Source organism: Opisthocomus hoazin, chromosome 19, assembly GCF_030867145.1.
Source record: "Opisthocomus hoazin isolate bOpiHoa1 chromosome 19, bOpiHoa1.hap1, whole genome shotgun sequence".
Taxonomy (NCBI): domain Eukaryota; kingdom Metazoa; phylum Chordata; class Aves; order Opisthocomiformes; family Opisthocomidae; genus Opisthocomus; species Opisthocomus hoazin.
The window spans coordinates 14,580,943-14,595,076 of NC_134432.1; the positions used below are offsets into that span (position 1 = coordinate 14,580,943).

Consider the following 14,134-nt stretch of genomic DNA (forward strand, 5'->3'; position numbering starts at 1 on the left):
GGCAGATGCTGGCAAGCGCTGGCTGTGCTCTGCCGGCGTGGGGTTGCATGACTTGCTCAACATGGTGCCAAGTACAAATTAACGCACCTGGCCTTTTAGCAGAGCTCGTTATTTTGGGCTCGGCGTTGTGCTCAACAGAAGGATGCCCAAAGCTGTTTGGCCCAGAGATGCGTTTACAGTAGTAGGCAGTGGCAGGAGCTACTGGCGATGTGGAAGAGAAGAGGTACGCTGGGAGCCATCCTTACCTTGGTTTGCCTTCCCAGCGCCGGTAGTTCGGGTCTATATAGCCCCTATGCATGCCCGATCTCGTAGCTGGCTTTGTGCCTGCTCAGGGTAGCATGGAGATGGCCCTTTCACAATACCCTGAAGCATCTGTGTGAAGTCACCAAATTTACCAGCTGATGACATTCATTTTTAGGTCAAAACAGATCTGTCTTCTGACCTTGACTTCATTATGACAGTTTCCAGAATTTATTTATATATCTATTTCCTTGGAGCATCCAGGAGGATTAATTGGATGCATGGGGTGGATTGCAGTAAAGCTCAGGGTGAAGTCTGGGGACCTGTTGGCAAGCCAAGATACCAGTGTTCAGTTTGCTCACCAGTGGATTGTTGTTTGTAATTCCATGGAGTTATAAATAAATAAATAAATAAATCGACCAGAAGAACTTATCCAGAAGGGAGGTGCTTTAGATCGTGGAGAAGTCACCTGGAGAAGCTCTGAAATCCACACAGAAAAACATTTCAAACTGGGGGAAGAGGGAGGAGGTAAAATGACTTTGAGCTTTTTTCTTTTTTTTTAATCTATAACTTTGAAATCATCGCTGGTCTGATGGGAGATGAAGGCTGAATGTCTGAGGGAGAAAATCGATCCCTACTTGGTGCAGAAAGGAAACAAATTGGAAAGTTATTCAACAGCAGGTGGAAATGTGTACTAAACTGGTTTTTCTTTTAGGGTGACCGAGGGTTTGATGGCTTGGCTGGTTTGCCTGGTGAGAAGGGAAATAGAGTAAGTTATCTTCCACTTGTCTTCTGGCCACTGTCTGTAATGAAACCTTGGCAGCAGGAGGTGGCTGGGGGGTGCTGGGAGGAGGGCAGCTATTGCTGGGGACAAGCCACAGTGGTGCAATCAGGAGAGGGCGAGAGCGTCCTGTAAGAGCGTGCGGGATGTCACAGCATCCCTCCCCGGATCAGCGTTCACGTCCCGGGAAGGTGCAAGATCCTTCTGAGATTGCTTGAAATTGGAAAGGGGAAAAAAAATTGCTTTAATAAAATGCAGAGGGAGAAACAAAGCAAGAAGCAAAACCTGCTTTTAGACAGTGCAGTCGTGGATGGAAATTGCCAAAAACATAATGGGGTTCTTCTCTTTGCTTTATAATTAAACAATGGGGAAAAGATGCAAGACGGCGGTTATTTTGGCAGGCTGTTCGTGCCTCCCCTCCCTAGAGAGTGCAGCCATCGCTTTATAGAGCAGGGGAGTGTTTGAACAGCGGAGATTGCATCGTGATTACAAGCTACACGGGGAAGGGAAGACGGTGCCTGAGAGAGACGCTTAATCAGCCAGAAATGGAATAGCATGCCTTGGGTAAAGTAATAACTGTGTGCAGAGCCCGAGTTCCTCTCCTGAAGGAGCTAGAGCTCCTGCTCAGTTCCCAGACCCTTGCTGAAGTGGCACCAGTAAATCCCGTGAGCTCTAGGCTCTGGAGAATATTATTCTCTGAGTGCTGGAGCCCACGCGTGGCCCTGAGCGTGTAGAGAGGGGCTGGTGCTTCAGGAAGCACAGAGATGGGAACCGTGAGGGTGTGAGTACCTTCAGCCCATGGTGCAGACAGAAAAGTCAAGCCCATTGCTTGGTTAGTGAACGTTACTCAATGTTTTCCATTGTCTGAGGATGTCTACCTTCTCTGAAGCTTGTTCTGCCTTTCTGTTATAGGGTGAACCAGGCCCCCATGGACCCCCGGGGGCACCCGGAGAGGATGGGGAGAGGGTAAGTCTGTCTCTGGATTTGGCAGTCCTTGGAATTCGTAACTCACTCCTGTAAACAAGAAGCAGATGCAATATCAGCCAGAAATGTGGCAAGAGCAGCCAGCACTGGCACGTCATCTGCTGCCAGCCGGTCCCTGGGTCCTGGGGATGCTGCGGGTGCCAGGAGACGGGGAAGCAGTGCAAGGGGATGGGAATAAAACTGAAAAGAAGAATTTGGTTTTAAAGATCTGCTTAGAAAACTCAGTTTTTGTTAAAAGAAAAAAAGAACACAAGAAACATGTTCATCTCTAGGTGTGCAAACTATCACTTCTGATTTTCTGTGATCCAGCAAATTGCAGCAAGACTTGGGGAACAGAAATTCCAGACAAATGTGGGAATGAAAGATTAAATTGTTCACTTCACCTTCAACGCTGTTTAGTCAATAATTGAAGGCCTTTAGCAAAGCTCAAACGTAAGTGATTACAGGTCTAGAAGGGCTGGTTTAAGAGGAGAAATTGAAAATGCTGAATCCATGGCTGCAAGGAGGGTACGGTTTAATCGGAGGAGCAAGTGTGGCTTTCCCAGGCTCTAATCCCCCTCCACGGTGTTTTTCTTTCCACCTTTGGCTATTTGTTTCCTCTGTAAAGCACAGATAATAACACCTTCCTCACCACGAGGTTGTGAGGATTAATTAGTTGCGGCTGTAAAGCGCTTTGAAGTTGAAAACACCAAATTCATGTCTTGCGGGGGAAGAACAAGTGTCTGAAGAACTTTAATCCTAGAGAGAAAAAGAAACCATTCAGGATGTGCAGGGAGAGAACCTCGGATGGCATAACTGGGAAGAAGAGCATGAATTTTACCAACAGAAGGGGGGGTTTGCAAGGGCTGGCTGCTGGGATTGATTTCATAAGAGGGAGCCTCAGGTTTTGGGTGATTTAAAAGCAACTCAGGGGAAGCACTGTCTCATACTCCTGGGGAATCAGCAGGAGATGGGAGTGGAGGCGTGAGCAGTTACCCCTTTGCTGGCTGTGGTTGATCTGAGGAGCCTGTGGGCTGATTTGGCCAAATCACGCGCCCAGGGCAGCACTCCCATGCTGGCTTCCCATTCAGTTTGGTACTAAATCTTGCGGTTATTGACTCACATGCCCTGAATTGTTTCTACAGTATCTTGTCTATTAGCGAAATCCATCTTTATAAACATCGACATGAATTATGAAGTATCGTTACAGCATTTCTAATCCTTGGTAAATTCTGCACACGCAGTCTCCAGGCTTACGAGGTCCTCCTTATGCACGTCTACCCTTTTATTACTCCAGGGAAGCTGGTTTTCTGTGTGATTATTATTTAACAAGAATGAAACACCTGTGATGTGACTGAAATATAACTGGTTTGTTCTGTCTCCCTTGCTGCTTCTCTCTGTGCCATCGCTGCTGAGCAGGGAGATGATGGAGAAGTTGGACCCAGAGGTCTACCTGGAGAACCTGTGAGTATCTTCTCCTTTGACTTGACACACAGCAGCACTACTTTGGTCATGGTCTTGATATGATAACGGTGGTTTAGGGGTTCCGTGGGGCAGCTCTTTGGTGCTAAGCAAGACCCCTGAGGTACTGCAGGGACTTCTTACTTGAAGATCCATGTGAACAGTTGAGACAGTTATCTTTGCTGTAACAACTCTTCTGCTTTTTTTTTTTTCTTTTTTTTTCACTAAAATGGCTACAAGGAAGAGAAGATGCTTTCTGAGGTGTTTTGTTTGGTTGATTTTTTGTATTCATTTTTTTTTAATGAGCAAAATTCTCATTGATTTTGACTGCTCCTGGCTAGCATTTGAAAATCAAACTCTATAATTTTAAATGTAAAGCTTAGCTTAGATTGGTCTCATACCTTTCCTGCATGTATCCTTCTTCCTGATGTGTTATTTAGGATTCAAGTAAGTAGGCTGGGGTAGAAATTATGCATGGTAAGCACATGTGAAATACAGTTTTCATGAGTGTTCATAGCAAACTCCAGCAAGGAATGGTTTTGTCTGCTGCCGCGTGGGCAATGGCAGCAGTTAGCCATGCGGCTCCCTTGTCCGCACGCTGAGGTTGTGCCGTGTGATTGATCCCTTTTAAACTTCAGGATGAAATCCTGGCAGGATTGAGCTCAAGAGGACTTTTGCCCTGGCTTCAGTGGGGTCAATATTCTGTTCACAGTGCACGAAACTTCATAAATCTGCAGAATTTGTCAATGCCTCCACGTGCTGCCAACACCAGAGCAGGTGAACCAGGGCTAGCGGAGGAGGGAGTTCCTACTATCAATAAGGTTAAAAGGAGATGCTAGTGGTGTTGAACTAAGATCTCCTGACCAACCCAAAGAAATTCTTTCAGGGAGTATTCCCCTGAAAAGAAACAGTTGCATTTTCAATTTGAGATTCTGAAAGCATTTTTTCCCCAATACCAAGTATTTTTTACTTTATTGGCAATGGTAAACTCTGCTTCTGGCTGGCTGTAGATTTTTGTGTGTAGTACAGTTGTTGGCTGCTTATTTAATCCAAAATGCATTTCCTTTGTTACGAAAAGAACATTAACTATCTATCATTTGCTTTCAAAATGTCTCATTTTGTTGTGCTAAGACCCAGCCTGGTGGCCTGAGAGTAATTGATGAGAACTGTTGGACACACTTCATATGAGAAAGGGAAGGGCTGGCATTTACGGACTCACTGGAACTAAATTATAGACGAGATGTCTGATTAACTTCTGAGAAAGATTAATCAACTCAGCTGTCTCCTTAGCACATGTCTAAGCAATAACTTAAGGGTTATTAACTTCTTAAAAACGTTTATGTGCTCAGGTAACACAGTAACAAAAGAGGAGGAACAAAAGAGGCGTGCTGGGAAGTTTATTTTTATTTCAGCAACACAAGTGAAAATATCCGTGATGGCCAGAGTAAAGGTTTAAATTGCATTACAGGAAACTTCTTGTTGTAAATATATACACCCTAAATCTGCATGTTTGTCTTTTTCTCTGCCTTGAGCCAAAAGAGGGTCTTTCTAACTGAAACTAGTGGTGGGACTTCAGGATTTGTTTCTCTCCATCCTGCTCCGTTTCCTTCCAGTTCTCACCGCCAGCTGGCACAAGCAGAGTTTCTGGAACTCAGCGTGCAAGGCCTTAGCCTGTGAAGGCGGCTGGGACAGACCCCCCAGTCAATGCATCCACTTTGTGCTGCAGACTGTGTTTTTTGCAGGATCAGAATCCCTGCAGTCTCCAAGATCAGACACTTTCTTCATGTCTCCTATTTTATCCTGTAACATTTCATTTTAATTCCTCTGTCCTCTCTGCATCGTAAAAAGGGACGTATAATATTTGGGCAGACAGATAAAACTGCCCATCAATCAAGAACAATTTTCCTCCGTGACAGTGAACGAGCACCATCCCTGTAAATACCCAGCGTTCCCCCGCGGTCCCTAATTTCAGAAAGGGCCTGTGTTTAAAAGGTGAGCTTTCCCATCTGCAGCTGAGTGCAGACAAGACCACAGCCCTTTCCTTTTACTATGAACCCACCTGAAGGCTGAGGGGAGAGGAGGTGCTCGGGTGTGATTTGCAAAGCTTCCTACTGAAGGTGTACGATCCTCCTGCCCTGTCTCTGCTTATTCAACGCTATGCTCCTACCCATTTCCCTGAAGATGATGCCAGGTTAGGTCTGGTGAGAAAGCTAGAAATGGAAAGAAAACAGCATGATGCCAGCAGTCCTGACTGGTTAAGGTTTAAGAACCAAATGCCTTTGAAAATGTACAGTTATGCTGCAGGCTAGGAGCCTTTTCCAGCCTTGCTGAATTGTGTGGATTGTCAGTGATAAAAATTAAATCTGGAAAGATTTTGAAATGTTAACCCTAATGATCTATTAGTGGTGTCAGGTCATTCTTCATAATACTCCCCAGCTAGAAAGACTTGGCTGCAAAGTGTTTTGCATCATTGTGTGCGTTACAGGGTAATCCAGGAATATGATAAAATTAATTAAAAAAAGTTGATATAAGTGGGCCTTCTTCCAAAGAATGAATGTCTTTGCCTATATTATTTATCTTTATAATTCAAGGATATGTGCACGTGGGATTTCTCTTACTGGTGTGTAAACCAAGAAAGCTGCTGTTAGCACACAACCAGCAAGATCGTTGCCGTGCCAGCCCTGACGCTTCTCCAGGCAGAGCGATGCTCAGCCACGCACGAGCTCAGCCCGATCCCCGCTGGCGGCAGCTCGGGGGCCACTGGGAATCCTAACCCCGTTTGTTTCCCCCAACAGGGACCCAGAGGACTGCTGGGACCGAAGGGGCCGCCGGGACCCCCGGGACCACCGGTGAGTTCCTGGGGCTGCTGTCCTCCTTGGGCAGGCAGCTGAGCTTTCCGGGCAGAATACCCTGTCCCCATTAGCCATTCGAGGAGATAATACAGCTGCATAATTTTATACATCTGTGCAATGAAAAGAGGTGGTGTTCAAAGAAAAGTTATGGTTTAAAGTCCTTATTCTCCCCCATTTTCAGTGGCGTCATGTCCATTTACAGCAGCTCAAGACTTGGCCCACCTGAGCAAATATTAATGCCTCGCTCAGGCTGAAAGGGAAGAATGAGAGTTATTAACACAGTGGCTTTGCTATTAACTTTTGCCTGAGGGCTGGTGAGACTTTAAAGCAGTTTGTTCATATTTCGGTCAAAAGCTGAGGAAAGAACATGCCATTTTTTATTCCTGAGACAGTCACCTTATCTGTCGTGCGCTGCTGGAAGTGCTGATGCAGGGGCGCTCTGTGTAAATCACTGCAGCTCACTGAAGTCCCAGAACTTAAAAATCAAAACCCAGGCTGCTGCTAGAGCTAGAGGGGTCAGCATTTAATGGTGAGTGTTGTGAAGCCCTTAGCCCCTCCTGGGACGCAAAGACATTGTCACTCTGAGCTCCTGGTCCTGCTGAATTTAATGAGGGTTCAGGATCTGCTCCAGGGCTGTCTCATCTCCCACGAGCATGCTGTTACACCCAGGTACCTTGCCCTGGTCCAGAGCAAAACGGTGGCAGGGGAATCCCCAGGGACATCTCCAGTTGACCATGTGCCATGTTACGCCCTCAATGAAGATGCTCAGGGAGTGTTTGACCCCGGTTGCCTTTTGTTTTGGCACAAGGCAGCGCAGCCCCGTTGCCTTCACCCGCTGCCTTGTTGAGTGGCGCATTCATGTCCCGAGCGAGGTCTTTGGCCAGCTTTTCCTTTTCATTTGCTACTCCACGCCTGCTCGCTGTCGGAGGGAAGTCGGCTGCCCGGCTGCGGTGCTTAGCCAGGATTTGCTCACCCTGACGCTGATTCTGCCTCACGGGCAGGTTGAACCAGTGGGGAAAACACTGAAATGACTTTCTAAAGGGTAAACTGGATTGGTGGGATTGGCTGCTTTACCAAACATCTTTAGAGAAAATTTTTCCCTTTCCACACGCGCCAAAGGGCGTTCTGACGTTTTTTTATTTTTATGGCAATTTCTCTACTTTTGTGGTGCAAAATAACAAGATATTTTCTTAGTGCTGTTTTTAAATCCTTTCTCAGGGTGTGGCTGGCATGGATGGACAAACAGGTCCCAAGGGGAATGTGGTAAGTTTTCACTGCAAATTTTACAGACAGTTCAGATATTATATAGAGCGAAATGTAAAATGTACTCTATTACATTAGATTTGCTAATTGCTTCTTAGCCTGGTCTAGATTCCTATCACAGGCTGTGAAAACCACAGAGAGTATCTTCCTACAGCAAATGGATGTTAATTTATTATAATTTCTGGTAGAATTACACATTATTTCCTCACGAAAGATCAAACATTTTCATAGAGATGTGTGTTGTTCTAATGAATATCAAAATATAGTCATTTAACTGAGAGGAAAAAAAATCTTTATGTGCCTCGTACTTTGTACTAATCGGGTGAAATGGACTCCCTGCAGAAGAGCCAATGCAAAGCCAGATAGCGTTAAAGCCCTGCTCCGCTCGTTTGGACTGCATGTCCATGCAGAGAAGTGAGTGTGAGTTGAAATAACTTCACCCCTCACTGTCCCACTGCGGAGACAAGCTGTTTCCCTTTCCCAGGAGCTTTCAGTTAGCAGCCATGGGTTGGAGAGGGCATCGAGATGCTGCGAGAGGGCGCGGAGCTTGCAGAGGGCAGGAGCGTCAGGGCCCAGGGAAGCACCGGTTCTGCTCTCGCCTTCGCTACCTTCAACGCTGCCCTTGTCTCCTTGCAGGGTCCTCAAGGAGAGCCGGGTCCCCCAGGACAGCAGGGTAACCCGGGTGCTCAGGTAAGAGGGAAAACTCCTTTTCCATGGGTAGGAAAAAGGAATGATAGTTCTGAATGAGCTTCGCTCCCCCACCAGAGGTGGGACCAGCAATAAGGGGGTTTGCTGGGAATTGGCTTGGCGATACATCACTGGCCCAAAATATTCCTGAAGGCGCTCCCAGTTTCAGATCCCCCTGGTTCTCACCTGGCTTTTGCTGCCGTGATGCACAGCCAAACCCAAGTCCAAGCAGTCTCTTCGGCCGAGCCACATCTTGTGGCCCATGTCTGATTTTTAGCATCCCACAGTCCAGTTGCTCGGGAGCCAGATGGGTAATACAGATGTCCAAGCCTTGCTGTCAGCCTTCTCTACGGCTCTCAGCAAGTCTCTCTGCTCAGAGCATCTCCGTTTCCATCCTGGGGCTGAGCCTGGCTGCACCCGCCGGAGCGGTGCGGCTCTCCAGACAAGGCCTGCCGTGCAAAAATGAAATTTTATCGTCTCTCACAAGATACTTTGAGAATGAATGGAGCTGGGGAAATCCCCAGCCGTCGCAGGCACTAGAATGATGCTCAGCTGAGGCACTGCCAAAATGCATTTGGAAGGAATAGCTTGTTCCTTAGTGACCCTAGATTTTTTTTCTTTTCACAGGGTCTTCCAGGTCCGCAAGGCGCAATCGGTCCCCCAGGAGAGAAAGTAAGTTTAAATGCAGCAGCTCTGACTTAAGGCAACTGTTGCCATTAATATGCATTTGCTACTTCAGCTGCTCCTTTGCCCCATATGCAACATCTGTTTGCAGCCGTGTCTATGAAAGTCTAATGCCTCTCATTCCAGACAGAAGAGAGACAAGAAAGCACGGTTCACCTCTAATTCATAATATTTGCATTCATTTCCCATCTTAAGAGAAACATTTTGAAGGCAGCCTATGGTAAAACATTAGGAGAGGACTGAGAATTGTCTCTTTCTGTGGGCTAAATTCCTGGAAGTCTGAGCGGGATGGTAATGGGAAGAGCCGGTGGATTTGGCTCGCTCAGCTGAGATCCCCTCCCTTTGCCTCCTCCTCACTCCCTGCCCTGAATCAGCGCTCTCTGATTCTCAGTTGCTGTTGACCTGGGGTGGGTGCTTCCTCAGTTGCCCCCAGGCAGCCCTGGGATCAGCAGGGTTTACAGTGGGAGCAGTTTTGCCTACAGAGCAGTAATTCTCCGGGTGTTTGCTCAGCTCCCATTGAGCAGGGACACAGTGTTGCATCCCGGCATGTGCACCAGGAGAATCCCCTGCTTGTGTCAGCAGCGTGGGGTGAACTCAAATTATCGATAATTCTTCTGTGAAGGAGCACGTTAGCAATTCTGCCAGGTAAAGGGCTCTCGGGTTTCAGTGCTGAGTCACGCACTGGCGACAGCAGTGCCACTCCACCGTGGTGTGAAGTATCACGAGGCTGCTTAATTAGAAAGGTAATCATTGCACCGTGTTAAAGCAGCAAGCACAGTCAACTGGGGCAGCTCCGCTCTTCCTTTGCCAGTTAATCGCCTTGCCATTTGTCACCAAAGAATGGGCATTTCTCGATCCCGTGAGCCCCATGGCTGGTATCCCCCAACTTGTGCTTGTACACGTGTGCAGCCTCGTGCCCTCTCGGCAGGGCAGCAGCTTGGTGCCTCGTGCCCCGGCGTCTCGTGTTGAGCTCTCGTTGCTGTAGTGTGTCTGTGTGTGAGGTGCTGGCACTAACACTGCAGCATCCTAGAGTGCTGAAAGTCGCTGCCTGGAGAAATAAGCAGACTCCTACAAGTCTGTCCTATGAGCAAAGGCTGAGGGAGCTGGGCTTGTTCAGCCAGGAGAAGAGAAGGCTGCGAGGGGACCTTAGAAATGCTTATAAATATCTGCAGGGTGGGTGTCAGGAGGACGGGGCCAGACTCTTTCCAGTGGTGCCCAGCGATAGGACAAGGGGTAACGGGCATAAACTGAAGCAGAGGAGGTTCCAGCTGAAGATGAGGAAGAACTTCTTCCCTCTGAGGGTGACAGAGCCCTGGCCCAGGCTGCCCAGGGAGGCTGTGGAGTCTCCTTCTCTGGAGATATTCCAGCCCCGCCTGGACGCGGTGCTGTGCAGCCTGCTGTAGGTGACCCTGCTTCGGCAGGGGGTTGGACCAGATGATCCACAGAGGTCCTTTCCAACCCCTAATATTCTGTAATTCTGTGAGTCATAGCAGCTTTTCCAACAGACTCACCTCTCTGCAGCCTTTCACATCTAGGAAAAGCAAGAAGTGTGTCTGAAAAGCCCTTTCCTCTGATGCTCTGGAGACTCTGCCCATTGCAGCTGTTGGTTTTCTGTTTGTTTTCAGGGGCCGCTGGGCAAACCCGGTCTTCCTGGCATGCCTGGTGCAGATGGTCCTCCGGTAAGTCGTCCTCTCCTGGGTCTCTGCTTGGCATCAGGGCTGTGGGGCCTGATCCTGCACCTGTCCACCCTGGGGTGCACCGTGGGCTTGTGAGGTGTGGGAGCCAGCAGCCTGTCCGTGATTCGGATGGGTTGAAGGGTTTGGGCTTACTCCAAGCTTTGCTCGGCCCCACAGCACAGCACTAGGTGCTTCTCACCATCTCTTCGGGCCTCTCTTTCCCCTCCTCCTGTTTCTTCTCTCTGTTTTATGCAGGTTGGCAGCTCACCGAGGTAGGTTTGGTCTCTGTGTGTTTATCCGTACTGCAGCACTCACACGGGGTGGTCCTCGTCTCGCTCAGGGCTGCTGGGCAATGCTGCAGAGCGGTGATAAGAGCAGGTTGAAATTGCATGTCAGTGTTGTATTCTTGCAGTTTCCTCCTAATCCTACGTTAAACACCATTTGCTTCTTGCTCTAGAAATTGGTCTTAAAAATCTCTGGCCTTTAAGCCTGATCTCATTTTTACACACCTCAGAGGCACCTGGTTTTAAGAGTGACAAATGTAAAATAGTTACATTCCACTAATGCAAATGCAGAGCGTGGCGAAAAAAAATTACATTTCCCACCCTGGGATTATCACTCCTACAGAGGGCATTTCGAACATTCGTAGGATTGTTAGCTGAGTCAACAGAGCAGCTAAAGCAAAGCCCAGAACATCGCTAAGGCTGTAGCTTTCGATGTGCCATTCCTGCAGCAGGCTCCAGGGAAGTTCAGCTGGAGAAGATGCCAGGTCTGTTTTTACGCAGACTGAGGGCTGTATGAGACCTGCAAGCTGAGCACGTGTGGGTCTGCTTGGACACGGGTCCTTTGCCACGGGTAGCCCTGGAGTTTGCAGGCAGTTTGTAGGTTTGTAAGCATCTGGGTTGCTCTTTCCAAGGGCAAAAACCTGCCAATGCTCCCTTTATAAAAAATGGTCTCGGAAGATGTCTGAAAATCCCTGAGGGTCTGAAGTGTCTCGCTGCAAAAGCCAATTGAGTTGCTCATCAATTTTTTATCTTAGTAGCAGTAATGGAGAAAGACATTTTGAAAACGGTGATGATTTAGCGTAGAGTGGACAAGGGCTTTTGAAATCTTGCTGCTTGTCCATTTTGCCTCCCCTGGGGTGCAGATATCAGGAGCTGAAGGCAAGCACAGTTAGGTGACCTGTTTGGGCACTGATGCTCTTGGTGCCATTTAAACTCGCAGGACAAATTCAGATTGCATTTTCCTCTACATTTTGTTAATGTATAAATGACAGCTGTCATTTTGTTTCGTTATTAAACCAGCTTATGTTATGAAATCCAGCTCGTCTGACGTTCCTGCTCTGAAGACTGATGATGGAAAATACTCTTATGATTTTACTTGTTATATTGCTAGAAAGCCATTTGTGTATTTAGACGGGAGTTCATGAGTTAAGAAATCATTGAGTGCAGGTGGTCTTAGTGGCTTTAGAGCAGCTGGATGTGCTCTCATCATCTTTATAAAAGAAAAAGTCCCTGGGTGTGCAGTGAGTGCCCTCATGGGGGGGTTATTGCTTTTGTACAGATATGGCCAACCAAAGAGTCATCTTCCATCCTGGCTCCGTTTTGGCTCTGACAGTGGGAAAATCAGCACTAAAACCAGCTTTCATGGGTTTCCCCCATTTCTCACTAATCCTCCAAGCTATGGCCTCTGAGGCAATTCACACTTTCGTTTTCTGATTACTGCAATCCCAGCAAAAGGCTTCTAAAGGCTATGAATGAGAGTGCGTTGGAAACTCTTGAATGTTGAGTTATCCAGCATCAAATCCCAAGAGGAATGCTGGCCAGCGTCCAGCCAGCCGGCGTCTAATGGGGGTTCAGGTTAGCTGAGCATTTGTCATGAGATCTTGTAATGGACTCTAGGAATTAGGAAGTTAATGAGGTGTTCTGACCAGTCTGGGCATCTTGTGACCTTCACAAGTTTGCTAACACACGGAGTTAATTTTATCTGTTTTCCTATCTGCAAAATTTATGTACTGCTTGCTGCTGAACATACTGAGGTGTTCTAATGTGTGGAGAATATTGAAAAGTGGTTTGTGCTTCTCTGCTGAAATGTGGTGGAGAGTAGAAGTATAGATAACCAAACAGATACCACCAGGGACCCAAACTCAGCTCTCTTCCTTTTGGGGAAAGCGTACTCTTGCAAGTTGGCTTCTGGGGGCTGCTTGTATCAGTAAGAGCTTCCCAGAGAGCAGCTGTTCTCTTACAAATAAATCGTAGCTGCCTGAGCGAGCTTGTTGGCTTCTGAAGCATTAGATGTGCACTAAACCCATTTCCCTCTTCTCATTGTCTCTTTTATTAACAGGGTCATCCTGGCAAGGAGGGTCCTCCTGGAGAGAAGGGCAGTCAGGTAGGTGTCAACAAGATCCTCATCACTGCTAAGGGGAAGGTCACAGTAGCTGAATGGAGACATCTCCATGGGGCTCCAGGTGTGGCCAGGCAACCAGGGAATGTGGGTCAGTGGAGGTGGCAAGAGGCAATCCTTGTTGGCATTTGAAAGCTGAGCCCAGCTTTCATCTGCTTGGGAGTCTCTTCTGGTGCTTGGGCTGGTCTTTTCTCAATTACTCCCAGCTTTCCTGACCAGCAGCACTCCGTAGCTCAGCGGGCATGAGAAATGAAACTGTGAAGGGAAGCCTTCTCTTCATCAGACACAAATAAATATCCTTCGTGGCACAGGGAATGCAGAAAATAACTCTTTTTGTATTTCCTGGCCTTCCTTTTTCTTCCCCTCCCCCTCAAAGTCCCTGTTTAACAATATATTTGAGAATATTGCTGGAGGCTAGAGTCCTTGAATTATACAGTCATCCGTTTGTCCAGGAGAATTACCATCTGCATTCCTGCTGTGTCCCATTCAGTTAAAAAGCATTGCATTTATTGAAAGTCTTTGATTGGAGTGAGTCCGGTTTGGTGGGTGCCTGCTCGAGCCTTGCTCAGGTGCTGCACGGAGCACAACCCACGGCCACAGCCGTTTGTCCGGCTGGCATCACACAAGCCTGAAAATTCAAATGTTGGCCTCTGCAGAACATAAGAAGCCAAGAAGTGCTTGTGCTGGCACTCGCCGTGCTGGGAGACATTCAGCGAGTGTCAGGGAGGTGATCTCAGGGCGGTGCTGGTGCTGCAGGTCTCCTCCAGCCAACCCTTGCTTGAGGTCTGGGATGCTGCTGGACCAGTCGGCTCCATCCAGCTGTCAGGCTGGAAAAAATCATCCTTCTCAGGCTGGGAGAAGTGGAGGGGTATTTGATTAGTTAGGGAATTGAGCAAAATAAAATCCAACTGGGTTCAATAAAGACTGTGATTTATTTGCGGATGTAAGACAGCGTGGCAGCGAGGGTGGGAAGGAGAGTTTTTGCAGGATGAGTATCAGGCACCGTGTCCAGCACAGCTCAGGTGTCCCTGGGGATTTGCATCTTTCAGTGCCAGAAAGGAGCGTTGTGAGCATCTCCTTTCCTACACAGCTGAGGCCAAAGGACATCACCCCGAGGCTTGTGC

At 47.8% G+C, this 14,134-nt stretch overlaps 1 protein-coding gene across 2 annotated transcripts in view; it reads left to right on the forward strand.

Annotated features, from left to right (window-relative positions):
- The window catches only part of COL5A1 (collagen type V alpha 1 chain), a 160,051-nt gene that overhangs the window by 99,703 nt on the left and 46,214 nt on the right, over positions 1 to 14,134 (forward strand). For both annotated transcript variants that reach the window (XM_075439389.1, XM_075439390.1), the window contains exons 18-26: positions 956 to 1,009; positions 1,934 to 1,987; positions 3,404 to 3,448; positions 6,241 to 6,294; positions 7,516 to 7,560; positions 8,197 to 8,250; positions 8,875 to 8,919; positions 10,557 to 10,610; positions 12,951 to 12,995. In XM_075439389.1, coding sequence (XP_075295504.1) covers positions 956 to 1,009; positions 1,934 to 1,987; positions 3,404 to 3,448; positions 6,241 to 6,294; positions 7,516 to 7,560; positions 8,197 to 8,250; positions 8,875 to 8,919; positions 10,557 to 10,610; positions 12,951 to 12,995 — 450 coding nt within the window. The remainder of the gene's footprint in view (positions 1 to 955; positions 1,010 to 1,933; positions 1,988 to 3,403; positions 3,449 to 6,240; positions 6,295 to 7,515; positions 7,561 to 8,196; positions 8,251 to 8,874; positions 8,920 to 10,556; positions 10,611 to 12,950; positions 12,996 to 14,134) is intronic.